Source organism: Melanaphis sacchari, unplaced genomic scaffold, assembly GCF_002803265.2.
Source record: "Melanaphis sacchari strain LSU unplaced genomic scaffold, SCAv2.0 Contig64_pilon_pilon, whole genome shotgun sequence".
Taxonomy (NCBI): Eukaryota; Metazoa; Arthropoda; class Insecta; order Hemiptera; family Aphididae; genus Melanaphis; species Melanaphis sacchari.
In genome coordinates this window covers 2,409,742-2,437,556 of record NW_020271462.1, presented here as the reverse complement: position 1 = coordinate 2,437,556, position 27,815 = coordinate 2,409,742, and the positions used below count along the sequence as shown (strand labels likewise).

The 27,815-nt window shown below is 23.9% G+C and overlaps 1 protein-coding gene across 1 annotated transcript in view; it reads left to right on the top strand.

The window, feature by feature from the left end:
- The first annotated feature begins 1,962 nt into the window (after positions 1–1,962).
- LOC112600452 (homeobox protein Hox-B4) overlaps positions 1,963–27,815 on the top strand; it is a 32,091-nt gene continuing 6,238 nt past the window's right edge. The window contains exons 1-2 of the mRNA XM_025347679.1: positions 1,963–2,704; positions 24,678–24,838. Coding sequence (XP_025203464.1) covers positions 2,086–2,704; positions 24,678–24,838 — 780 coding nt within the window. The 5' untranslated portion in view covers positions 1,963–2,085. The remainder of the gene's footprint in view (positions 2,705–24,677; positions 24,839–27,815) is intronic.

Below are 27,815 nucleotides of genomic sequence, written 5' to 3'. Positions count from 1 at the left end.
CTTAATAATTAAAAATTATTATTTTTTAATTATTATTTAGAGAATAGTGGTTTTCAAATTATTATGACGTTGTGAATTATTTTCATTTTAATATGATAATATAATATTATCTTAATAGATATGCCTATTTTAAATACGATAATGATCTACACATACATCAGTAATCTATTGGTACCATGATATGATATATTCGTTTTTCAATGATCATAGCTTTTTTCTCGTAATATATTACCATTACAGATCTTTTGTTAAGTTAATTTAACGAGTTTTATGGTTCATTTTGACAAATTAATCATCAAACTACAATTTAACAATATAACCAGTATACCAGCAATCAATATAAACGTATTGACGTGTTTCTAAATATGAACGCTAACCATAACACAACAATTCAATTACATGCTGTAAAGCGATAGCATTAAAATTGAATTCCAAAAGAAAATTATTGTCGATTTCAAAAACAGCCGTTTATATTAGTCTCAAACTGAACAACTTATTCAGTTCAAACAATTGTAATATTTCATTCGAATGATCACAATGGAGAATTCGTATACATTATCATGCGCAAACGACGCAAAACTTAACTATAAGTCGTCGTGGAAAACGATAAATAGCTTAATACTCGCACGCCAGCCTTCCCATTCGTACGTGACTGGAATTACGAGAACTATGTTTGTTTTTCGGCAGACCGTGCGGACTCTGATTAGATCAGATCCGCCGCTTATTACCCGTAGTCCCTGCAGGGTATATTAGAGCTTGATGTTCGCCAACAAGGCACAAATACACTTGTTTACTCAACATATAGTTTCGTAAACTAAAAAAATAGAACGTAAGCCTCGAAATGGGTAGGTATCCAATAACGGAACAACGTCATCTTTTAAAACATATATACCTCAGCCGACTATTAGGTATAATACAATGAAATACAATTTAACTGCTAATTATATCATAATAACTATAAGTAAGTTAGTAATATCTAACAGTACATATTTGCTATAAGTTCAATATAATTGTATAAGTTTATTTATAAAATTGCATATATTTTTTTCGTTTTGTAAATTTAGTAAAATACCTTGGAACAAGAACAAGAATATACGGATAAAAATAATCCTTTCAGCTTTTATGTTGACTGTAAAGCCGCATTTACGTGGATCAATAAAAGTTTATTTATTAAATTACGTAAGTACATATCATGACGATAGTTTAAATCAGTAATACAGTGCATAAATGCACTCAAATTAAAATTCAGAATAAAGTGGCAATACAACGAGAAATTATAAAAAAAAAGTGTAAATTAAAAAGTTAAAATAATTAATGTGAACTTTTAATTGTAATAGAAGAGCAAATCACTGTACAACGTACACCAGTAATTTTTTATAAACAACTCAGTATAATAAGTATACTTAATATTTATTGATTGATAATAATTAGTGCAATAAAAATATAACATAATATATTGTATAAATACATCGATATATGGTGATTATTTTTTAAAGCTCGTATAAAAAAAATCTTAAACACAAGAACAGTGTTGTTCGTAATTTCGTTTCTCATATTTTTGGCTGTGCGAGTAATGTTTTTTAGATTTATAAGCGTGACAAAAAATAAAAATAATAAAATAAAAACCCATATAAATAATACGATATAAAATCACATCGTTCTCGTGAACAGAAATGAATAAGCCAAATAATACGACCAATGCGTTTGGTAAAGATACTAACAAGTTGTTAAAAGCCCGTAACCCCACATATATGCCAACTACCAAAGAATAAGAGATAGAGGCGTGGCCCTCTATACAAAACGGCAACCAATAAGGTCGTTCCGTTCATTTCCCTTTTCTCACCCTATGCACTGGTAGCTGTATCGCCAACCCTCGTCCCCCTGTTAAGTAGCTGAATGGTTTTTACAATCGTTCTCCGTATGATAAACTCCATCTCGTAACAGTCGACCACATGTGCACCGTAGAAACACATCAAATTGTTACTGCAGTATAGTGTTACTTCGCCTAAAACCAATTTAATTAATTAATTTTATTAACTAATTAGTACTTTTATTATAATTACTGATAACGTAAAACATTCGATCATGTCACAGTCTGATATTGAAGAAGACTCGTGCCCGAGAGTACGGTATTCGGCAAGCCCGTTAGATTTGAAACAGAAACCTACAATTGACTCTCCGTCAAAGTCGAAGAAAACTTCATTTTGTATAGAAGCGTTGCTAGGCCACCGTGAAGTTTCACACAAGACATCATTGACCGCATCATCAGACTGTTCGTCTACTCCGTGTTCGAGCCGTAGTGCTTCGATATCTCCTGGGCCGGAACAGCAATTCGGATATGAAGGTAAACACAGCGACGAGAACGATGCAATTTCGACAACAACAATGCGATCATTAACTTACAATTCTAACTACTTGAAATCCGACTTCCCGATCACTTCCTCTACTGCCGACGTTTTAACCCGTGATCATAGACGAAATGGTGGTTTTGGATTTATTCATGGATCTTCAGCATTTCAGCCATTACCACGTATAGATACTAACACCAATAATTCACCAAGCTCTACAATTGCAACAGTTTCGACAGCAACAACAAATCCTAATCGTTCGAATGTTTCTGCTGGGCAATTACAACAGATGCAACTTGAGTGGTTTGCTAGAGCAGGGATGTTTTACGCTGGGCCTAGATTACATGATTTAACAGGTAAAATATGTATTTAAATTATTATTTTTTTCTTTAACAAACAAATATGATATAATAATAACGTTATTCGAATAAGCTTAAAAAAAATTAAAATTATATTCAAACCATTAAAATGTATTATTATTTTTATAGAAAAAATATTGATAGAATATTAATATAAATAATAAATAACAACAAAATATTTTAAATTCTTATAGGTATATAAGTCTTATAAAAAGTAGATAATTTATTACATTAAGTATTTAAGACGATATTCTTATAATAGGTCTACCGTTTTTTATCATCTTATTTTTATTATTTAACATATATTTATTTTTAATTACTTTTATAATTTGTAAAGATTTTATTTGGAAATTTATATTTATTACAATAACTTATTTTTAATAAACTTAACACAATTATTCAAGATATATTTTGTAGAGCAAAATCAAAATAGTAATGCTTTTTCCAACTACCCGTGAGTTTAATATCAATAGAATAAGATCAAATAAGTCAGTTAGATATCATTCTTATTTTAATATCGTTATTTTTTCTTTTTAAAATGAAAAATAATTTAATTTAAGGCTTATCATATTAAATATATCACTTAATCAAAGTTGTACTATTACTTACAGTTTTAACATTAATATCTATAATAAAGTTTTACAATAAAACTTCCCGTTAAAAAAACTATAAACTTTACTTTAAATTTTCAAATATTGAATAATCTCCTAATAGTTGTGTACCTATTTAGAAAAGAAAATTAATTATTAAAAATATAACGGTCCTGAATAAAAAAAAATGACTTATTATTATGCTTCATTTTAAAATGTTTTATCTTTTTAATCAACAATACAATTACCTAATTTTTATTCTAACTATAATAATTATCATAAAATCAAATTTATTGATAATACTACATATTTATTTCTGAAGTAGTGATAAGTTCATCGTTTTTGAATTAAAATATAATTCATTTATGCTATGAATTCTTAAATTGTAGCCACTTAATCCGAAATTGAACAAAATTTTTTATCTTAATGTATAAACGAAAAAAAAAATTAGTTTGCAATGGGAATAAAAAAATTATTTACTTTATTTATTTGTTCGTTATATCGAATAATTTTATAACAAGTATTTCAAACTCAAATTTGTTTTTATTGTTAATAATATATAAAGGATTGAACTTTTATCGAAAATATTAAAATCTAGCTTAATTTATGTTAATAACTTACCTGTATAAATTTGAATTCACATATACTTATAAATTTACTAGGTATAGGTACTACGAGTATGTGAATCGTTTTAAACTGAATATAATTTAGATTTTCTATAGAGATTATAAATTAATTTTAAATATCATTTTTCAATTTGTTCTTAGGCCATTGCATATTAATTGTACCTGTTATTGGTTTTATTCTGTCCATTTATTATTTAATAAAACCGGAAAATTTTAAACACGTATCGTATATTTGTATCACATTTTATTACATTATTATTATATCTAAGTCCCTATCGATGGACGATAATCACAGACAAAGTGGTTATATACCAACTATTGAAAACAGTATCAGATTAAAATAAATATAAATTTTGGTATCAGAGTTTATCTGCAACACCAACATGAATAACTTATACATTTAATCAGTAGATCCATCATCCATTCATATTGAATAATACTCTATCCATTTCAATGTGGTTTGATCATCAGTTATCACACTATTTTAACTGAAAATCTATTTATTTTTTTCAAATTTCTAAATCAAATTTAACGATAGTTATAAACAATTTACATCAGAAAAGCATAAAAACAATTACAAAGATATCTAAACATTTTTGGAGTGAATTATAATTTTAATCAGTTTCTTAAAACGTGCAATACAAAAATATCAACTCACGATGAGTAAAAACAGGTAGTTATTTAATGATCATACATTTTAATCTAAACTTTAAAATGAATATTTCATTGGATCTACTCATAAAATACGTGTTTGTGTACAAATAAATCGAAAAACAACAAAAATAATTGTGTATAAACATGCACTATAGGCACCCGCTAAACGTATAAGCAATCGACTTGAAATCGACTTTAACTGAAACGAATCGGTATCAGTTTGAAAGTGTGTGAACTCTGAATATATAAGTATGCTTCAGCTATTTCATTCCTAAGGAATGATTCCTTCAAATCCTTGTTCAAACATCTTATTCGTGCACCGCTTTTATTTATTTATGTATTATTTCAGTCAACGTCAAGCAAACGTGTAAACAAACGCATTCTTTGGTTTTTTTTCATGATGTTCTTTTCAGTGTAAATGATATGACAAAATATGAACTTGATAGTGATATTTTGTGAAATGGTGATTTTATAGATTCCATCGATTTTTTAGTCATAGACCATAGGTATAGTAGGTAATTAAAGAAAACGGTCAACCGGCCGGCAGCTAACAGATCTGTCTTTGGTCGGTTTCACATTGAATTAAGTAGATTATATATTTTATTAAAATTCACAATCAAATAGATAAACATGTGATATATAGTCATATAGATCTAAGGATTGACATTCTGATTTTTTTTATAGGTATAATTTTTTTTTACAATATTGTTTTCAGCTGAAAGCACATTTTAAGTTTTGAACATACTGCTGTTCTTTATATTCTGAGGCCGTTTTGATTTATTATTTAGATAGGCAATGTGTAGTTAGGTAAATAAATTTGTTTTAGACATTGTGGTTTTATACTTTCTAAGTTGATTGAAAGTTTGATTGGTTTGTAATTTGTACAGCTCATTTTCAGTAAATATTGATTTCAACATAAAGTCTGCAATCGAAAAACTTTTCTTCAAACGCAATATCACACGCCGTGTAGGTTTCATATAGTAATCTATTTAATACCACAATTGTTTTTTTTTTTTATCTCTTTATAATATGCCACTTACAAGTTAAAAAATAGTGAACGATATGAAAAATGTATAAATAATACATATTTGAGTTATGAAGAGATAATTTATACATAGAATACGTTTTGATGTGTTTTGCATTTATTTATTTATTTTTTATAATATATTTTGCTTCAATTGAAGAACTATTGTTAATGAACTTTAAAAATATATTCAAATATTTAAATTCAAAATAGATATTACATTTCCTAAGGTGATAAAAATTTTAACTTAAAATGTATGATAATCGTCTATTTATTTTAAATAACGATCTAAAAATATTACTGAGAGGGATTTTTAATTTGTTATATTTTTTACGGCCACACAATTTTTGTAAAATCTTCCAAGTAATATATATCAAACATACTTAATGTATAATCTTAGAAAAATGTATATACTTACTACTATTCTTACAATACTATTTGCCTGTAGTGATTTAGTTTGCTTTATTTGAATACAGGTTTTTCAATAATATTTCAGCGAGTCTACTCATCCTATTTTTTTTTAAGTGTTTAGGAAATGAAAGTTTTTAGTTTTTTTTTATGTCGTATTTTTTGGTGATTTAACCACGGCCATTATAAGCATTAGAAGTTCAATATATAGTAAATTTTTGGTGAGATAATTATTATACTTTGCATTTAGCGGTAACTAGTTATGATACTAATTTGGATGGTCAAATGGGTGAAGATGATAGAGCTAAATATTATTAATTAGGCTTTGAATATAATGCATTTTTAATAGCTTAAAAATGCATTTTAATTTCGTGATGTAGAACATAAAGTGCACTATAAATCTTGAAAAATGCATTCAAATTTCAAAAATCAGTATAGTATGCACTGCAAGTGCCTATACAAAAATCATGATTTAAGAAATCTATAACTCTATTAAGTGTACAATATTTTAGATTAAAGCTACTGTTTATTTAGTACAATAAATGTATAGAATGTGTGAGCTATTTATTTAAAAAAAAAAAAATAATTTAAAAAATGTATGTAAAAATTTTCAATCAATGAAGTTATTAAAAAATATTAAAAAACATATAAAAGAAAGAAAAAATGAACTAAAAATATCTAATAAATCAAATATTGCAAAAATTCAAAAGCTGCTAAATAAAAGTTTAATTTATTAGTACCTAATTCAAACATCGTGTTAAGAAAAGTTATACTCGATACAAATTCACGTTTATTATCTATTTAGTAATATAATAATAATTATAACTATTAATTCATTATTATACTTGTTATTATGAAGTTACCTAAATCAAAATTATATTTATAAAATGATTTTAAACGTATTAGATTTTAAATTCTTAGTGGAGCGATGCTTATCGTTAGCCTAAATTCCAAAAATTTTTCATGCCAAATAGTAAATTTTATAGGAGAAAAAAACATTTAATTTAATAAATGCAGATTAGTTAAATAAGACTTATTTGATTTTTCTTAATTTAAATAGTTATGTTTTTATTCATGTCAATTTATACTTCTTTTAGAATTAAGAACCTTACCAATTTCAATCTATAATAAGCATTTCTATAAAGTGGAGATAAATATTATAAATTGTATCACTTTTTATGTGTATTTTATTCAAACTTTTGGTTTTAATTTTAAGAAAATCTAGGTAAAAAAGTACAATAGCCATATTTCAAAAACGTTTCACAATTATTTTTAGATAAAATAAATGGTTCTGAATCGTTTTTAAAATAATAAACATTCAAATCTAAATAATACCTCGATAACCTGAGCTGAATTGGCTATTAATAAAATTAAAAAATTAGTTTATTTTTAGAATTTAAATTGAATGTATTCTTAATATATAAATTCTTTATGTATACTTTCATTGTAAGTATAACATTTAGTTATTTTTATATTTTATTATCACAGTTTTCATTATTTCCGTAAATGGTATATAGGTATATAGGGATTTTTATGATTTGGGTAATTCTAAAGTTCAATTTAATAAAATTTCTATACAAAAAACTAATAAAGGTAGATTATAAAATTACAATACTTACTTTTTGACGCTCAAATGAGCTACGTTTATTATATAAAATTTGATAAATAAACATTAGGTATATTATTAACTTTTGTTATTTTGTTATTTTTTTTGTCATCACAATTTTTATAAATTATTAACTATCGAAAATTCATTATTGAATCCGTAAAACTGTCTTATAAGACAATATTGCTGAGAAGTGAATAATTACTTTGTCTGGAAAATAAAGATACTATTGGCCGACAAAGTAAATGAACTTAAAAATTATTTAATACTTGTTTTAAACATCATATTTTATAAACAAGTTAAACTGACATACTTTTCAAAAAAAATTTTGACTGTCAATGAATACAAAAAAATTAGGAATGATATCAACAAGAATACAGTTTATTATTATTCCTACATTCAAATAATTTGTTAATTTGTTACTATCACTCTATATTTCAAATTACGAATTGCTTTTATTTAATTATTTACGTAAACCTTCCAAATTGTTCATAATACCGAGTTTGAAAATGGAATCTAGTTAGTTATCAAAACTAATAATCTGATACTAACAATCCAAAAGCAAATTTGGTGTTTGTTTTAAAGTAATATTATTGGTTTTGTCGTCTGGTTCCGCCGCCATGACTGAACGAGAACTGCAGGGTTGCTATGGTAATAATTATATTTTCCTCCCTTTGACCATTTGTCCCTTCGCATCCCGGAATATAACACCGAGAGGTGTATCAAGCCATTCATTGAAACAACGTCTGAAATTATCATAAATAATGGTAATTAAATTAGGTACATAAGCTTATATTCTTTAATCATTTTTATTATGAACATTCAAAAATAGAATATTTTTATAAAGTTATAAATGTATTATACCTTCTACCACGTATTTCAATATATATTTGTATACAACTAAATTTTAATTTTAAAACTAACAAAATCTATGACAAATTATTTAAATTAATTTATTAATAATTAATATTAAATATGTAATAAACAGTTGTAGATTTACAAATCTATAATAATAATATGACTTATGTAGGTATTTTTTACAAAAAAATGTAACCACAGTTCAAATTTTATTGAATTTAGATTATAATAAAATACTCTAATTATATTTTTTATGCATATTGCTAGATATTATTAAATAAGAAATTAGTTTAAATGAGTGGTAAATTTAATTTTTTTTATGTAAATCTGTAAAATTTTTATTAGTTTCTCAAGATAAAAATATACATTCCTACTTATGACTCAGAATTGTTTATAAACAATAAAAAATGTATACAACAAATATAATTCTTAAATAGTATGATAAATAATGATAAGTACAGTTTTCATAAATCTCAATCGAAGCTTGTGAATAAAGTACATATCTCAGTCTAAATTTTAGATAGTCAAGGTTGTTGTTTAAATCTAAGCAAATTAATTGAAATAGTGATCATGTATAGTAGGTATTAGTATATAAATGTATATATTATGATAATAAATTACTGAGTAAGTTATTAAATACTTAGCGAAACTCTTAAATTAAGAAAAAAACATTTTATTTGTTAAATAAGTAATCTTAAGTAGCACATTTTTTTATTGGATTTATATTTATTTACATTTATATTTAAATATAGGAAATGTTTTAGGTTCACATGCATTATTACAGATACCCATTTAGTTAATATTTAATATATACCTATACTAATTTATTTATTTCCATAAGCCGGACAACCACACTTATGTAAAAAGTAGAGTTATACTTATAATATTATTTTGATCTATCAACTCATAACATATGTTAATATTTAAAATATTATAAAAAGGTATTCAGTTTCTATACAATTATTATAACAATACATGTTATAGTTCATAATGAAGTTCATTAATCGATTAATAATAAACTTAATGAAACAATTATATCATAATAACTTAAATGAACAAAATTAAAGATAATATTGGATTACATTTTGTGAAAACGTTTAAAAGAGCATGATAAAGTATTTCAAGACAATCAATTTTATTATTGTGTAATTTCTAACAAAAGAAAGTTATAATAAAAAGTTTCAATATAAATTCTTCAGCTAAATTACTTTAATCAATAAGTACCTTAGGTTTTTGTCAATAATAATCCTACGTAAATGTTTTTTTTTTTAATGTTTTCATTAGAATTTAGTGTAAATTCTGGTATCTAATATATATCTAGAATATATTATTACTTATTATGAAGTAGGTACTAGGTACACTTATTGAATGTAATAATAATACGAACTAAATTATTATTGTTACAAAAATGTTGCAGTGCCTTTCATTCATATATTATTTACAATTATATTTTTAAAACAAATTTATCTACTTTTTACTTTATTCAAATTTTAATACTTATTTTAATTTTTTCACCTATTCAAGTTATAATTTCAGATATTATTTTATAACGATTAAAGTAATTGATGTACTAGGTACAAATTTATCTGCATTTTTTGGAAGTTATATATATTTTTTTTAACAAATATTATATAGTATTTAAAGATATAATGTTTAAAATTACACATATCAATAATAACAATCTTATAATAATCTAAGTATAAGTTATAAAGTATTTTACACAATATTTATTAACTCTATTTATATATTCTCGCACAATTAAAAGTTATCTCGATAGTTGTCTGAATCGTAGGCTTTAGGTCTAGTTTTAAATTTTTATTGTTGTCTACTCTTTTGAATTTCATTCAGTATTTTTGTTATCAAGATCAAGTTAATTATCAGTTATACTCATACACCTATAATTATATATTAAATAATATACAAATATATATATTTCATTATTTAAAAAATTAAACGACAAATTCTTAATAGAATTTAACTCAGTCAAATATTTAAGGTAACTAAATAGAGTATATTGGCAACGGTTAGAATTATTATGCAGATGGTGAAAAGCATTAGACTGTATAACCATTCGACCAACTTCAGTTTTCAATTCTTGATGAGGGTATAAACCTACGACAGCGCTGCTTTGTCTTTAATTAGAAATGATAATGAATGTGTATACTTCAAATAAAAACTTTCATTATGCAACTCTGACTTGTCGTCATTATTTATACAACAGTTGAGGTAATCTTAACCAGGAGTAGTATTATAATTTTAATCGTGTTAATTAAAAAAACAGTTTGTACTACAAAACGCAACACGGATTATATATTAGGTAAATTTAATAAAATGTATTTGATACCACTTTAATATAACAATATACTATCAAAATTGAATTAAGGTATTATACAATTAACTTATAGCTAATTAAATAATAAGCATAAGAAGTTTATGTATAACAATAAAAAATAAATCTATAAAACTATTTTTCAATTTTAAATACTGCTTTATAATCATTAACTAGTAGAGAAAAAATGTATTGAGAAACTTACAATAATTAATTTTACATAGTAAAAATATCGTGTCAAATAATAATAAAAGCTTGTCGGTCACAATATTAGGAGTGAACTATAATAATTTTAAGAACGATTATTAATTTTTTCATAATTTTGTTTCATTAAAACAAAAACAATTGTATGTATTATGTGCAAGTATTTTATTCACCTTGGTAAAATCTGATAAAACTGTTAATTTTGTAAAAAGAATAATTCGTTTCATTCAAAAATGTTCCGGTGTCGTATTTACTTAAACAGTAAATTATATTTAATTACTTTTTTGAAGAGTAAAAATTCTTATTGTAAATTTAGTGAATTGTTATAAAATTGTTGTACCTAATCGGTAACATGCTTTTACAACTAAGTATATAATTTTATTTTCTATGATAAATAAAATATGTAATATAGATACCTCAATTAAAATGATAAGGATAATTATTATTTTTAATTCATGTATATTTTCCAAACATTTTTAATACAATTATATAAACTCCTATAAATAAAATTATACAATTTTATATAATTAAATTAATTATCTACATTCTACGAATGGAAGAAAATATATTCAATATTAAAATTACCTTACTAATTTATAATTTATAACTTCAATTCTGTAGAATCGTCAAAATGTATAGATTATAAATAACACTATTGAACAATTTACAGTTTATAGATATTTAGTATGAATTATAACTTATTCATAATTGATTACATCATCAATTTGTCTTCAAAGTAAAAAAATAAATAGTAAAAAGTTTTTTTTCAAAAATGAAAGAAAGGAAAAGTACAATTTTTATCAAATTATCAAAATATTTAACAAGCGTATACACTATACACAGTAAAACCTCTCTATGACGAAATTGCTTGTGACCAACAATTTTTTTGTTATAAAGAGTTTTCCGTTATAAGGAAGATCAATTTAATATATTATTTGAACCAGGACTATTGATATTTTTCGTTATAAGGAGGATTCCGTCTAATAGAGGGTCCATTATAGAGAGGTTTTACTGTATATGTATGTATGTATGTATATATAGTTTAATCCTATTTACATTAAATAAGGCGATTTTTTCTGATTACGAACTATAATTTGAAATGTGATTACTATAGTTACCCGTTACAAATTACTTTTAAAATATTAAAATTGCTTGTTTTAAAATTTTTTTGATGGAAAATAGAAAACTTTATTAAACCATATTTTTATTGCGATAATTTGAAGTGCTTCACAATTTCCATCGTTTTTTGTTCTAAATAGTTTTAAGTATCAAAATTTTGTAATCATTACCCATATATTTTATATTATTATGTATTAATGTTATATAATACCATAATTTTGTTGAGCTTTCTATAAGGTTTGTTTATTAATAATTTCATTAAATAAAACAAAATAACTCTAAATGTCCACTATATGTTATAGAAAATCGTTATGACGGCACAAACATTTTATACACAAAGTTTAACTTTTCTTTTTCTGATTACTGCTAGCATAACTGAGTAGTTTGTGTAGTTTTGAAACATGTATTCTGAACAATAGGGGAAAAATGTACGAGATTTCATATGCCAGACTATTTGGAATTGCAGATTTTTTTCCACGGCAGTTGCAACAGGGACGATAAAACGACTGAGCTGAAGAGAAAACATCTCGAGGGATTTTCATGTAAAATTTATAGCCATTATGCTAAGTATACCAAAAACCCTAACAGTGACAGATAAACAGTTAACAAAGCTTAACTACAAAATATATACAATCAAAGACGATCAGTTTTTCAGCAGTTCGAAATGTTCTTAAATTCCTCTTATTTTTACTTCCCTCCCTTTACTCTTTATACTATTATAAAATACAGTTAATAGTAATTGATTACATTATAATACCTAAAATCTTTTCCAACAATAACACATTGTAGTGTAAAATAGCAATAAAAACTATCCTTAAACATAATTAAATTAATTTATATAGGTACCTAATTTTTGTGGTATTGTTTAAAATATTATATACAATTTACAAATTCGCATTTTTAACTCTAAACATTCATAAAGATTATTTCTCAGTTTTCATTGTGCACAACGAAATAAAAATCTATGGAATATTTAAATGATGATGACAGATGGTGTGGGTGTACGATATAAACATGATAATAATAATAATAATAATAATAATAATATATATATATATATATATATATATATCAATTTATTAGCAGGAGGTTAGGGTAATACACAATTATATAAAATCACTATTTGTATTTATTGACGGCCAATAATTGGATAACGTGATACAGAAAAAAAATATTAGATGGTTATAATATGATGAACTAGTGAACAAATAAATATCAATAAAATACTGAAATCACATCCAATAAAAACGTACATTGACGAATAAGATGTTTCCTAAATTGAATTTACTTAAGTAATAAAATAAAATATATTTGAGAAAGTAATATTATCTAAACTTTATACATTATCTTCTGAAAATCGAAAACCTTCGAATGCGGTGAATTATTTTAAATACTTGTTAAGAAACCTTACTGTATTTTATAATAATCAATCTTCATCATATTCTAAATAATAATCTGTCTAGAGTCTAGAGTTTATTATAAAATAAAATATTTTAATTAATTTCTAGAAAAATTAACAGAGTTAAGTTTCAATTTTATTACATAAGTGCATTATGATGGTTTATAATTTTTTTTAATGACTGTTTTCAAAATAATAATAATTTTGTATCTGAAGTGTTTGATGTAAAGCATCATAACTATTAATCTAGATTTTACGTTTGAAACATATGAAAAATAATTAAATTTTTATAGAATAATAAATTACCAGTGACATATTTTAATTTAATTTTTGCGTTAACATAACTATTGAAAACTTAGTGACAAAATAATCTCATGTATTCAATCTATAAACTTGTGTAATATATAGAATATCATCCTACATAAAACTTAAAATATTTGTATTGACTATAAAAATTATTCACATAAAAAAAGAAAAACATATTGTTTGAAGCTTTGACCAATAACTTTCTCGCCATCAGATTGTAATAACGTATAAAAAAATAATAAAAATATATGTTGATAGAAATTTTCCAATAGTATGTTCGTATGACATATGCGATGTATTTATTTTTTAGTTTCTTATTATTTACATCGTTTTATGATAATAATCAGAAGAACTTAAAGCTTCAGTATTAAACACATGTTTTTATATTATTAGCTTAATGGAATTTAATAATTGAAAGACCGTTTTATTATTAATATATTCCTAAATAAAGTTAGATAATGTATTGAAATATATGTTTATTTTTATAATTTCTAATCATAAAATGAGATACCCGAAAACGTTTACATTTAATTAAAAACATTATTTCTCTTTCCGAAACTATCCATTTCAACACGTTTCTATATAATATGTAATAATAATTTCTAATATGTTGTTTGATGTGGATTGTATTGGAAATTTTTGAATTTTCTTTCCCTTCAATTCGCGTTGTGATGGTCCACAGCAAAGACTAAGTGATTAAATTAAGTAGGCAATCCCGTCGTCCGGATTCGCTCCTTCCCCCCTTGTCTTCTAAATGGCTTTTGGCTCGACAGAGTGCTACGCAGCGACCAGTTTTATTTGTTCTCTCCCGGGCGTCGTCCCTTTTTATATTACTTTGAAACCCTGGTAGAAAAAAACGTTCAACAGATGCGGACAATTTGCTCTTTGTAAACATTCGGCAAACGTCCTAAATTACATCCCCAAAAGCGTCTATCAATTATGCCATCATTCTTCTATATTTAATCTGTATAGGCAAGAACTAAAATTACCACAATTAAATTATAAATTAGGAATTGAAATGTGCAGTTCAACACTCGTTATAGCACGATTGTTATCAAAAATAAATATAAAACAAATCATTTAGCTGCAATGTAATAGTATCGTAGTTATGCTCTGGATTGTTAAAAAAAAAATGTACGAGACAAAAATATTACACTTAATAAATAATGACATATATCCGATGGGTACACTATAATCAAAATAGAACATCTACACGAATACACGATATGTTATTCGATTTTATTATTATGAACAGAGTAATTATTAATGGTATAATTACACAATATTTAATATTATAATTTTACGTATTATACCTATAATATTTTTAGGACCTAATCTATATAATATTATTGTTATTATTATTCACGTACAAGTTAGTATTTATTTTCATTAAGTAAAGTATTTTTTTAAACTTATTTTCTCAATTCATTATAGTTTTTAACTACGCATATTTCCAAACTGTTCCACTAAGAAAAATTAATTGAATATAATTCTATTTGGGTGTAATATATTATTCAAATGTTTTCAATACTAATTTTACATTCATTGGATTAATACATAATTATTACCTAGGTATTTAATATAAATATAGATATAAAATGATCATCATTGTTATAACTTAAATCAAATACCATTTTTTAAATTATATTGTGACTTTTGTTAGATATAGTTGGTGTAGGTGATAAATTGATTGTAAAGTATACACATATTACACATTATGCACAGATATATAGTTAGTTTTGTGACAATCGCAGACAATATTAAAGAGTTATTAGTCTTGGCTAATCATTTAATCAATGAGTCTATTATAATTACTCCATTGTTGTTTTTACGATCTTTAGATTTTTTTACGTTTTGGCTGTGTCACGGACGTACAGCATTTTCGCGACGTTTTCGATTTCAAACTGGAAAAAAAATCTTTTTTACGTTTTAACTTAGCCAATTTTGGTTTTTTACTATGGTGCAAACAGATTAAGCTGAGGTTTTTTTAACAAAACGTCCGTCTTTATTCATTTTGAAAATATCACTGATACCAAAAATTTTACTGTACTCTATTTATCTAAAAAGTTAAAAACAACTAACTCTTGTTTTTTCTCATAATTTAAATTTGTTTAATTTTATTATGAATCGACTACTAATTATATAGATATTTTGTATTATTAATTCACTTTGGTAATTATAAAATGTATTATAATTGATTTATTATCGTTTGATATGTGAGTAGTAGAGTAAATATTATTTTTGTACAGCTACTAAAATTCTTTTAAAAATGTTCTGTAATCAACAAGTTCAAACCAGTAAAAGTTCAATACAAATATAGTACTAAACGGAGAAAAAAATGTTCTATTGAATAATATTAATTTTGAAAAATAAATCAAACGTTGACCTATTTTCTAGGTTTGTTCGGAAATAATTCTTTTTTTTTATATTTTACTTTTAGTTACCTAGTATAATATAAAAAAAAATAATTTTTTTTTAAAAATATATTATACTTTACTTATATTTTAGATAGTTACAAAATAAAAATAGGTAAAATTCCATCTACGAGCAAACTTGCAAAAAAAGAAGCGTATAGACCAAATATAGTTTCTAAATTTAAAATCAAACTGCTAAAAGTATATTTTTGCCCACTTATTAAACTTACTAACTCATTTACTAAACGCATAAAAAATATAATTTGTTTCAGTCCTTAAATAAAAAAGCCACAAATTTAAAAATATAAAAGTTGGGTGTATGTATCCATTAAAACATTTATTATTATATACTTTAACGGTACTAGAATACGGTATGTGGTGGTCATACGTAAAACTTTTGTGCAAATAAAATTAAATATAACGCTCGCTTATTATTGACTTTTAAACTTCCCTGATTCAAGACGTTTTTTCAATCTAAGTAGGTACACATACAAAAATTCTATTTACTTTTTTTATATTCTTAGATTATAAATTAATTGTGTATCACAAATTTATTATAGGTATGAGATCCTGTGTAATTTATTAATTAATTTTCATTATAATATTACCTCACTTTTAAATGAGATTTATTTTAATCTTTTAATCTGATACAATTTATATATTACGGTTATTTAATTTAAAATGAAATTGATGTTATCTAAAATAAAAATATAAATATATCAATTAGATATAAGTAATAAATGTGCAGTAGTACATATTGTATACGCACTACAAATAAGAAATCAACTATGATTAATGAAAATAAATCAATGCAATTAAATTATAATGCAAATATAGTATTAAAATTAATTGTTTATTTTGGTTTCAATATAGATATTTAAAATACTTCATATTAAAACTAAAAAAACTATAAAATCATTAATGTAGGCAGGTGCCAATATTAAGAGTATAAGTACACGATTTGATAAAATTTTATTCCAACGAATGAAGATCGAATCTCTATTAGTCTGAGCTTGTCAGTAGTATAATTTATAATTTTTAATATATTTATACTGGCTGTACTATAAAGTTTATTAGGTAGTTATCGCGAAAACCGCAATAATAGCAGATATCTAGATGTGATTGATTTCTGCAATCATCGTTTAAATCGAAGCACTTGACACAAACATTTAATTTAAATCCGTTTCATCAATGGGATAATGGCGAATCGATTAATTCAATACTAATGATCTATCACCTATTAACACTAGCTATTAAAGTTAACTCTAAACTACTATTTAAGCTATGTAGCATATTCATATTATTACAATTATTTTATTATTTATTTATTAATTCGACGGAGTTTCATGGTTGAATTTGCAAAAAATAATTTCAAATTACAATTCCTCTATAACTATTTACTTTTATATAAGTTTTTTCATTTAGACGTGCGGCCAATGAGAAGTTTGAATTAATATCTCGGTTGTTTAGTATGCACAAAATGTACGCATATACAAATATACTATTAAACGTGTATACATTATTTTGGCGAATAAATAGTTACATATTATATCAATTACCAAAGGGAAAGCTAGGTATTTCTGAAAGTAAGCAATAGGTCACACGTGCAGACCTACGCGAATGGCCGTTTGATTTAAATTGAATGATCAAAGTAGCCAAAGTAAGTAAGCGTACCTGGACTTTAATTGTGATAGGTGGACTACATTAATATTATGTAAATATTACCGGCACTCGAGTTTAAAACGGAACCGAATGTCAAACTACGTATACAACGTGAACAGGCGCCAGGTAGGTATAGTCGTTTACACGTCCGAGCATTCAAACATATTCAAACAATTATTATACGTTGGCGGCGTTTTATATATTATTGTGTGTGCGCATACGTTTAACAACAACACGTATCGTGTCACCACAAGATTATAATATACTTTATTACTGACTCATATAATAGGTGCATATGTGTAGATGCAAGTATATACGTATGTGTATATTGTGTGTGTGTGTGTGTATATATTTATATATTTATATATAAACACGCGTGTAGCGTTCCCTCGTTGCAATTAGGAGGAGCGTCCAATTAATCGCGAGAGGGTCACAAGAGTAGCTTAAAACGGACAAGAACCATCACTGGTATAAAAGTGGGGTGGGGGCGGTTAATAGATAACGACAACATTGACTAAACGTTTAACCATTGTTCGCGACAGTTGCCATTGTTATGATAATTTAATTCTCGGATAAACACAAATCATATATAAAGGGTGCGATTAGAAAAGGCCAACCGCCCCATAATAAGCAGAATCAAACACGCACACACGCACACACGCACACACACGCATACACGCATGCGGCGGCAGCGCGAACGTACGAATATTATATTATATTATATCCGCCGGGGCCACAATGGGACGTCATTTGGCGTGATCTTGTGTTTACTCGCGGCATGTGGTTCACGGCTATCGTGTCGGCCCGCCGCCACCACCGCTGCCGGCTGACCCCATCGCGCGCACTTCTCATTATCGATTGTTCCGGCGTGGTGTACGAACGACAAAACTCTTTCCGAACGGCAATAATAATAAATAATAATACAATAATAATAATACGATCGTATTTGGTATAATGTGTTGTGTACACACCGCCGCGCTGCAGTGACGAATTTGTCGACTTTACAAATTAAGATCGTATTTTAAACGAGCAGACGGTTGTACAATACAATACTATGACGTATTTATTTTTTTTTTTCTTTTATTTTATTATACTGTTACATTCAATCGATAATATTTTAAAATATACCGCAGTTATACGTTGTACGTATCGTAGCGGTATAGGAAGAGAGAAAACGGTTGATCTCCGATGGTTTCGAAGTATATCACCAGAAATGTCTTAAAATATTGATCGTGTGTTAATACACAATTAAAACGCCGCAAAAACAATTATGAAATCTGAACACTGATCCACTTGAGGTAAATAAATGATTATCATTCAGATGGGTGCGTCTTCGATTAGTAGCGATCAACAATTATCCAGATTTTAATATACCATTATGGCTTTAAATGTTTTGGATTTTAATTAATGTCATACTTATCAACTAAATATCGTCTTATCAAAGTATATTGACATATTTTACTTGTAAATACTTATTCTCGATAAAGTTATTTGTTGTGTTCATGTTTTCAATTGTATTATCTATATAATTTTAGAAAGTTTATTATTAATACTAATTAATAATGATTTACATACTGACGTACAAATTGATATTCAATAGAAAAATATATAGGTACTCGGTAAATCTTTTATAAACTAAAATAATTTAATCACCCCATATGCTGCCAATTAAATTGTTATATTTAATATTAAAAAAAAACAGTAATACATGAGGTCAAATGCTGAATTTACGTCGAAACGGCTAAATGTCATTACATATGATCTGTACTCGTTCTGTTTTTAATTATTTTAATTTGTTACAATATACCTACCAACCTATTTGGAATTTGATAGAAAGTAATTAATAAATGATCTTTGATCGACGATATTTCGATAAGCTTTAGACGGCTAAGTGAGTTAAATTTTATAAAAGGGTCTGCTTGAATATTATTTACTGAGCATATAGTTTTAAATATTTATAAAAATGATAAATTTTAATAATAATATGTAGTTATTATAATCTCGTTTAATTTATTTCTTTAAAGGAATTGAATAAAGATATTTTTTTCGAACTTATAGTTGCATTTAGGTATGAATATCTTTGACATATTAGATATAAAGTTTATTAGATAAGCTATTTCATAACTTTATAGTAGTTTATACATATTAAAAATCATAAGCTAAGAGTTAATTTATAGATTTTTAGAGTATATTTTATAATTTTATTCATATTTTGTGATATTAATACAATTTTTAGTGATGATTTATTATGATGCAGGTTAAAAATAATTTTTTGTAATAACCAAAAATACATTTTATACTTTGAATCTCGAACTTATTGTCTATAATTTCTTATTTGTTTTAAATTGATTATATAAATGTGATAGAGAATTATGTTAATATTTCATACAATTTAAAATTAATAATTTATTTGAAAATAAGATTTGTATAATAGTAATTTATTATTATTAATGCTTTGAGCATTAAACCTCAATTGTAAAATTGTAGGTCAAAATACATTAAACTCATATAGTTTATAATATTATTAGGTAGTCGTAATATTTATGTTTATGCCATTATTAAGACATTATTTTTTTGATTAAACAATATCTATGTAAGTGTTAAGTTGATAATATTTTAAGACTACTTATTATATTAAAAAAAAAAAAAAAAAAAAAAAATACGTATGCTAGAATATATGAGATATCACAATATGTATGTCCAAAATCTATTAAAATATGAAATTCATCGATAAAACCGACAATCTGAAAAATATGTATGTACGATATATTTTAGGAGTGCAATACATTTTTATAATCTCGTTGGATAAGATTAGAAGGATTAGAAGAAAAGGGACTGAAAAGTTATGTACCCATAATATTTTTTATTTTACTTCGTACAACGTTCAGGGTATATTTTATGGCCGTTTTAAAAATAATTGTATTGTTATTTTGCGATGAAAATGTGTAATGAGGCATTCTGACATCTATATATCATAAAATTATGTATGTATCATGAAGAAATCTATCAAGTATTACACGTATTATATGTATAAAAACAATAAATATTTGGTACTAATTCTTCATACGAAGGTTTAATTTATATAAAAAGAAAGAAGACATCTTTTATCCACTGATTATTTATTTATGAAATAGCTTCCAGCGGATTTTTGATTTATATTTACTGAGATATTATCCGAAAAATTGTGTTTTATTTGTAGATTAAACGTTCTGAGTTTAATCTGAAATTTAGTAGCAAAATATGTAATGTCAATTTGTAATGTCATTACCCATATGTTATATACATCATATGCCATATACACAAATAACTAGAAAGATTTGACTTAGACCGATTGTTTTCTAAGTGTTTGAATTTTAATTAATATTGGGTCAAAGTGTATCTAAGAATTGCCACGATTTTATCAATGTTCTTTCTATAAAATATTGAAACGTTTAATTTTGATTTTCGAGTCTATACTGTTTTAAGTCTTAGAGTTATTTATAACTAAGATTTTCTATAAATTATAGTATTACAGTACTATTATGTCCATAAAATAATTAAATTATGAAGTAGTTAATTATGACCATTAATATAATAGGTAAATACTATATAGGTTTAAATGAAAAATGGTCATATTTTACATATCGTTTATAATTTATGTACTAAAGATTTATAAAATTATATAATGGTTGTTAAAAATTACGCAGTATTTTAGTGAGCTTGACTTGAGCATAATGTAACATAATAATATTATAGTATACATATCTGCAAACTTAGTAAATAATAATATTTTTGAGGTTGCATATTAGTCTCGTTTCGTTAGATTTATACATTATGAACATAGAAAAAAGAGAATTAACGATTGTGAGATTATACTTTATACTCGTAATTCGTAAAATATTAATATTATAACCAAATATAGTTATATTGTTTCAGTGATTACTGATTAAGTTTTGCTTTAGTGTTTGCTATTTATTCATAATAGAAAATATGTTTATTTAAAACGAATACTTTCTCATGTAATCTTATTTATAAATTATTTTTTTTTATTATGTGATACATATTATACTAGCATAAATAATTCAAGCAATATAACAAAGATATCACTTGTAATAAAAGGAAAGTAGGTAACCGTTGTCTTGTTTAATTCGGCATTAAATAAGTCACCGTAATATTAAATTTAAATCCAATGATAAATCATTATATACAAAAAATAATTTTAAACGAAGATAATAAGTCAGCCTATACACAACTCAAAAATTTCATAAAACATTTATATTAGGATTAGTATATACTACTGATAAGAAGCAAAAAGAAAAAAAAATAGTATATTTTTATGCTTATTGATATAGTGTAACATTTTTAATCAACATTACCATAAAAAAAATACCAAAAAAAAAAAAAAATCAAAAATTTAAACTGTTTATAAATACGTTAAAAAGATAAAAAAATATTTTATTATTATGTGTAGAAAACTGTATTATATGGATTTGGTGAAAATTTCAAATATTTAAGATTATTTGCTTTTAAATTTAACAAAATAAGAAAAATAATTTTTACAAAAACTATATTACTGCGTACATACTAATACAAAACTACATTACTAATATACTAATTTATTTCTTTGATTCTATTATTTATCGTGGTTATTTTTATTGTTAGTGGTATAATATTAATAAGTAATAGCAAATAATTAGTTTAAATAATTTGGAAATGTCATTCTGAAGATTAAACTTAATAATATACGTAAGTTTGAAATCTTTATAAAAAATATTTTTGAATTATATAAAAAATAACTTAAACAGTTACCTTTTTACATCCAAATTTTAAATTAAAATGTTTATAGAAAAAATGTAAAAACCGAAAGTGTCAAATGTCTATAAATAGCGTATAAAATGTTAAAATATTTTAAAAACTTTATCATGTATAGAAAATTCTATATAAATATTTCATGAAAAAAAATTATCTAAAACTTTTTTTTTAGCTACACAAAAAAATTGGTTTTGAAAAAAAATTTTGTTTTATCCAATTATTTTGAATAATACATAGAATTTTGAATTTTCACTTATTTAAATCAACTAGAACCTAGAACCTATTATTTTTTTTTTTTATCAAAGACCACCCTTAGAGTTAAAAAATGAAGTATTTTTATTACTACTTTTTTGCGTATTTAAACAAAACAAAAAAAAAACACATTATTGTAAAATCAATACATTCATCGTTTCGTTCAGAATTTAAAATACTGAATAGGATATAAATTCTTAACTCTATTAATTTTTTAATTTAGTGTGAACTTCACAATTTTAAGCTACATATATTATACTTGTTATCTATAGAATTAAAAAATATTAGTTTAAGAGAAGTTTTTAATAAATTATGAATATACACCCATATAGTTATTAATAGGTATTAATTATTAATAATTTAATTAAAAAGCTAAAAATTTATGGTAAAATAAAAATGTAATAAAATACAAGAAGTAAGTATCTTATCAATTTATCTTTAATAATTGCTTGAGTTTTTTATAAGTATAAATATACAGTACTTATGATATCTATTGTAATTTCAGTTTATTATAATTTAATTAATTAAAAATTGATATTTTTTTTGCTGTAAATAAAAATATTTTTGTTAGGTATGTTTGATATAAATTAGTGTTTGAGATGAATTATTATTTGATTTTAGAACAAAATCTGAAATAGTACTCAAAATTATAAAGTGAGTTTTCAATAAATCAAATAAGCAAATTATTTCAATATAAAGCAAATTAAAATTAAGTATACGTCTAAGCTTATACTATCAGAATAATATTGTTTTTTAAATTTCAATTATAATAAAAGTGTTCATTTTAATTTATTTTTGACTTTTCTTTTAATTATGTTAATATTACAATAATACAATATGTATTAATTTTTATTATTATCTTATACTAGTTAATACTAATTAGCCGAGTACAGTTTAAAATTTAATAAATTGACTTGTTAGGTAAGTTCTATAATTTGATAATGAATTAAAAACTAACTAAAATATTTTAATTTCCAAAAACAGTATGATAATGCCTTAATGTTTAAAGTTTACACAAGACTTGACATTTCAATACAGCGTTATAAATTATTATCAAATATTATGTTATAAAATAACTATTGGTTGATTACAAATTTATTCATATCACCACAATATTAATTTTATCAATTATCAATTTACACAAATTTAGTTACAGTATTATCGATTACCTACCTACTTTAATCATACTTAATGTTATTAATGGTACAAGACCCTCAGAAATCGTTATGCAAATTTGGTTTATGATCACTTTAAGTTAGAAAAACGACAAACACTTTAATAAACTAATCTTCCCTCAGTTTTATTTTTCAAACAGGATGATTCATCATTGCTTTCAAATCAAAAATTATAATATAACATTATCCTGCGTCAATGGTGAACGAAGCGTTACTAATTCTCAATACCCACTGTTTGTATATGTGATCGTTTTTTAAAAAAATAAATGAATAATAATAAAATCTATACAAGCAACAAAAATAAATTAATTTTACATTCTGGTTAGTATAAGTATGAAGTAATATTATAATATAAAATTCCTAATATAATATATTTTACACCAAACAATCTAACTTACATAACGTAAAATTATTGTTGAATAATATAAAAATATATTTAAATAAATAAGTCAGTGGGCACATAACATTATATTATTTTATTATCTTTGTTTAATTATGATGTATTAAAAAATGTATAAATCTTAATTATATACAAACGATTACATTTTTATAGGACCACATCCACACACTTTACTGGGGAAAACAAGACGTCCAAGAACTGCATTCACTAGTCAGCAGCTTCTAGAATTGGAAAAACAATTCAGACAAAACAAATATTTATCCAGACCTAAAAGATTCGAGGTGGCTACAAATTTAATGCTCACTGAAACTCAAGTAAGAATAGTTAAATAATTATAACTATTATAAATAAAACTATACCTACATATTATTGAAAATACATCGATTTATAACAGTATATGTACATATAAAAATACATTATGATTTTAAATCAAATTTTTTTTTAGAAAAATTGTTTTAATTAAATTTAAAGAATTTTAAATACATTTTGTAATTTGTTTTTAATAATAGATTAGCGTTAGGCTATTCTAGTACACGATAATAGTTAGTGCTTTAAATATATAATATTATGGTATTTTTAAATGAAATTAATGTATGCTACAACGATAATGCGATACATTGATGTACATTGATTATTAATAATTTTCTATGTTATGTATATCTGGAATAGTACTAAAACTATCTAACATTGTATAGTTTTATAAAAATTTAATTAACATTTTAGATTATAAAGTTTTTTTTTAAATTTACATGTATGTTATAACTTCATACTAAAATTCTTTTTTAAAATCTAGTACTGAGGTAAACAAAATGAAACAAGTTACCAATATAGAAGTTATGAATGGAAAACTTTTTTATTTTAAATAAATATGTAAAAAACTAGTTAAATGTATGATATTATTTTATTATAAAACAATAATGTGGATACATAAAAAAATGCATCTCTGTTATTATATATAGATTATGCGTATACGTAAATTATATATATAGGTACTAAATGTCTTACAATATTTAAAAAAAATAGTGCTATTCCATGTTAAGTATACTTTATGTATATGTAAATATTTTTTTCTCAGTAAAAGTTCGCGATAAAAATGGGAAACGAGTATTTTAAGTTAACTTAATCAATAATTATAAAAGTAATAAACCAAAAAAAATAAGTATGTCGTAAAAAAAATACTACTTGAGTATTTACTATTTATTAAAAATAAAATACTTATAAATGATACATTAACATAAGAATTTGTCAAACAGAAAAAATATTATACTTCTCTTTTAATCTTATTTATGTTATTCAACAATTAATAATATTATGTATCATCTTTTCAAACTTATCTCGAAAGGTAAAGTATAAATTCGGGTTTAGGATCAATCCTTTTTTTTTTAAATGTTAATTTTTTTAACTCAACTAAACATAAATGTTTTTATATTTTTGTCTGTTAATAGTGAAATTTACACACTTAATTTTAGGTCTCATCATATATAAAAACAAAAACACCATAATATAGGTAGACATTAAAGTTTGATACTAAAATACAAAGACCGAATAAATTATTATTTACTATTTAATTTAAGTATAAATAGTTAATACATTAACATGGATACACAAATATTACATAATAGATCATTAAACAATGAATAATAATAATGATAAAAGAATATACGCCCAATGTGCGTTGTTGGGCCATATAATTAATCTACATATATGTATGCGCAAGGAAAGGCCTCTGGGATTTTAAATTCTGATTATATTTCTACTGATACAGTAAAAATATATTGATCAACGTTTTTGCACTAAGTATATTTTTAGTTTTTTCATTACTCTAATTAGTAATTAATTATGAACATTTTTAAAACTAATAATTTTATTTTTATTAGCATTTTTTAATTAAGTATTTTCAAAATTAGGTATTTACTTATATCACGATAATAATAATAATTTAAATCAAGTAAGTAAATATAGTTTTTAATTTCTTAAATTTCATTACATGGTTAGGTACATTTAAATGTTATTAACTATTGTCACCACATTTTAATTGAGTAGTAACATTCAATAATATTAATTTAAAATTATCAGAAATTGTCACATCGTTTTTTTTTTTTTTTTTTTTTTTTAACTAGCCTTTTAAGGATACTATAATAGACATGCAATTTAAAATTTTTATAAATAGTAAGTTGTTTAAAATTCGAAATTTTTTATTGTAAAAGTTATTTGGAAAAAATGTAAAAAAAAATAGTTGTCATTGCTTATCAAAATAAAACTATAATAGTACAGTTATTAATTTATTCCATTCTAAATTTAAAAAAAAGTTTACCTTATTAATCGTAATTTTTATTGACACAACAACCTGCAATGATCATATTAACGTTTTCACTTTACAAAATATATATTTTAGTTTGTATCTAATATTTGATTTTCATTAAATTATTAATAATTATTTTAAATTTTTTTATAATATCGCACTCCTAGAACAAGACTGCCACAACTCAAAATTTATAGTTTTGAGAAAAATCGATTTGAAGTTTGGAACTATATTTTAATGAGTTTTACTTATGCTTTTGAAATTTAATATTTAAATACTTACAATCATACTTTACAATATTAATTTTTCAAATATGAAATTCACTCTTAAACCAAAATTTTAGACTTGTGGCCATTTACAATTTTAAGTAAATGCAAGACTGCCACATTTTGATATGTGACTGTATTGCATACAGAAATTTTTTTAGATGCACTTATTAAATATGGCAGTATTGAATTTAAGCCATGAACATTTTTATGCCATAAATCGAGTTGTGGCACTGTTGAAATTTAAACAACTTATAAATAATTTTATATTATAATATTATTTATTAGTAATTTAAAATTTGATTAAGTGTTGTTTATTATAATAGTATGATAATGGTATAGGTATATAATAAATATCCTTAAACAAATTAACAGTTGTATTTAATCATATTTAAAAATTCATTATTAAAATAAAATTAAAAATGACTACCTGTCTAATAGTGAACTTATTTTGTGTATTAAAATAACAAAATATGAATCAAACATAACAAAATAAAACCATTACTTATTATAATTATCATGACCTTATGATGAGTATAATTATAAATTAAAATTAAAATAATTTATAATTTTATAAATTAATCACTTTCTTCGTTGTTATTAGTATTATTAATTTCAGACACTTTTAAGTTTTTATAAAAACTATGGTAAGTATCTGGAATAAGCTTTTCACACAATGAAATTAAGTCTTTAGCAATACGTAACTGAACGAAGCACACCGTG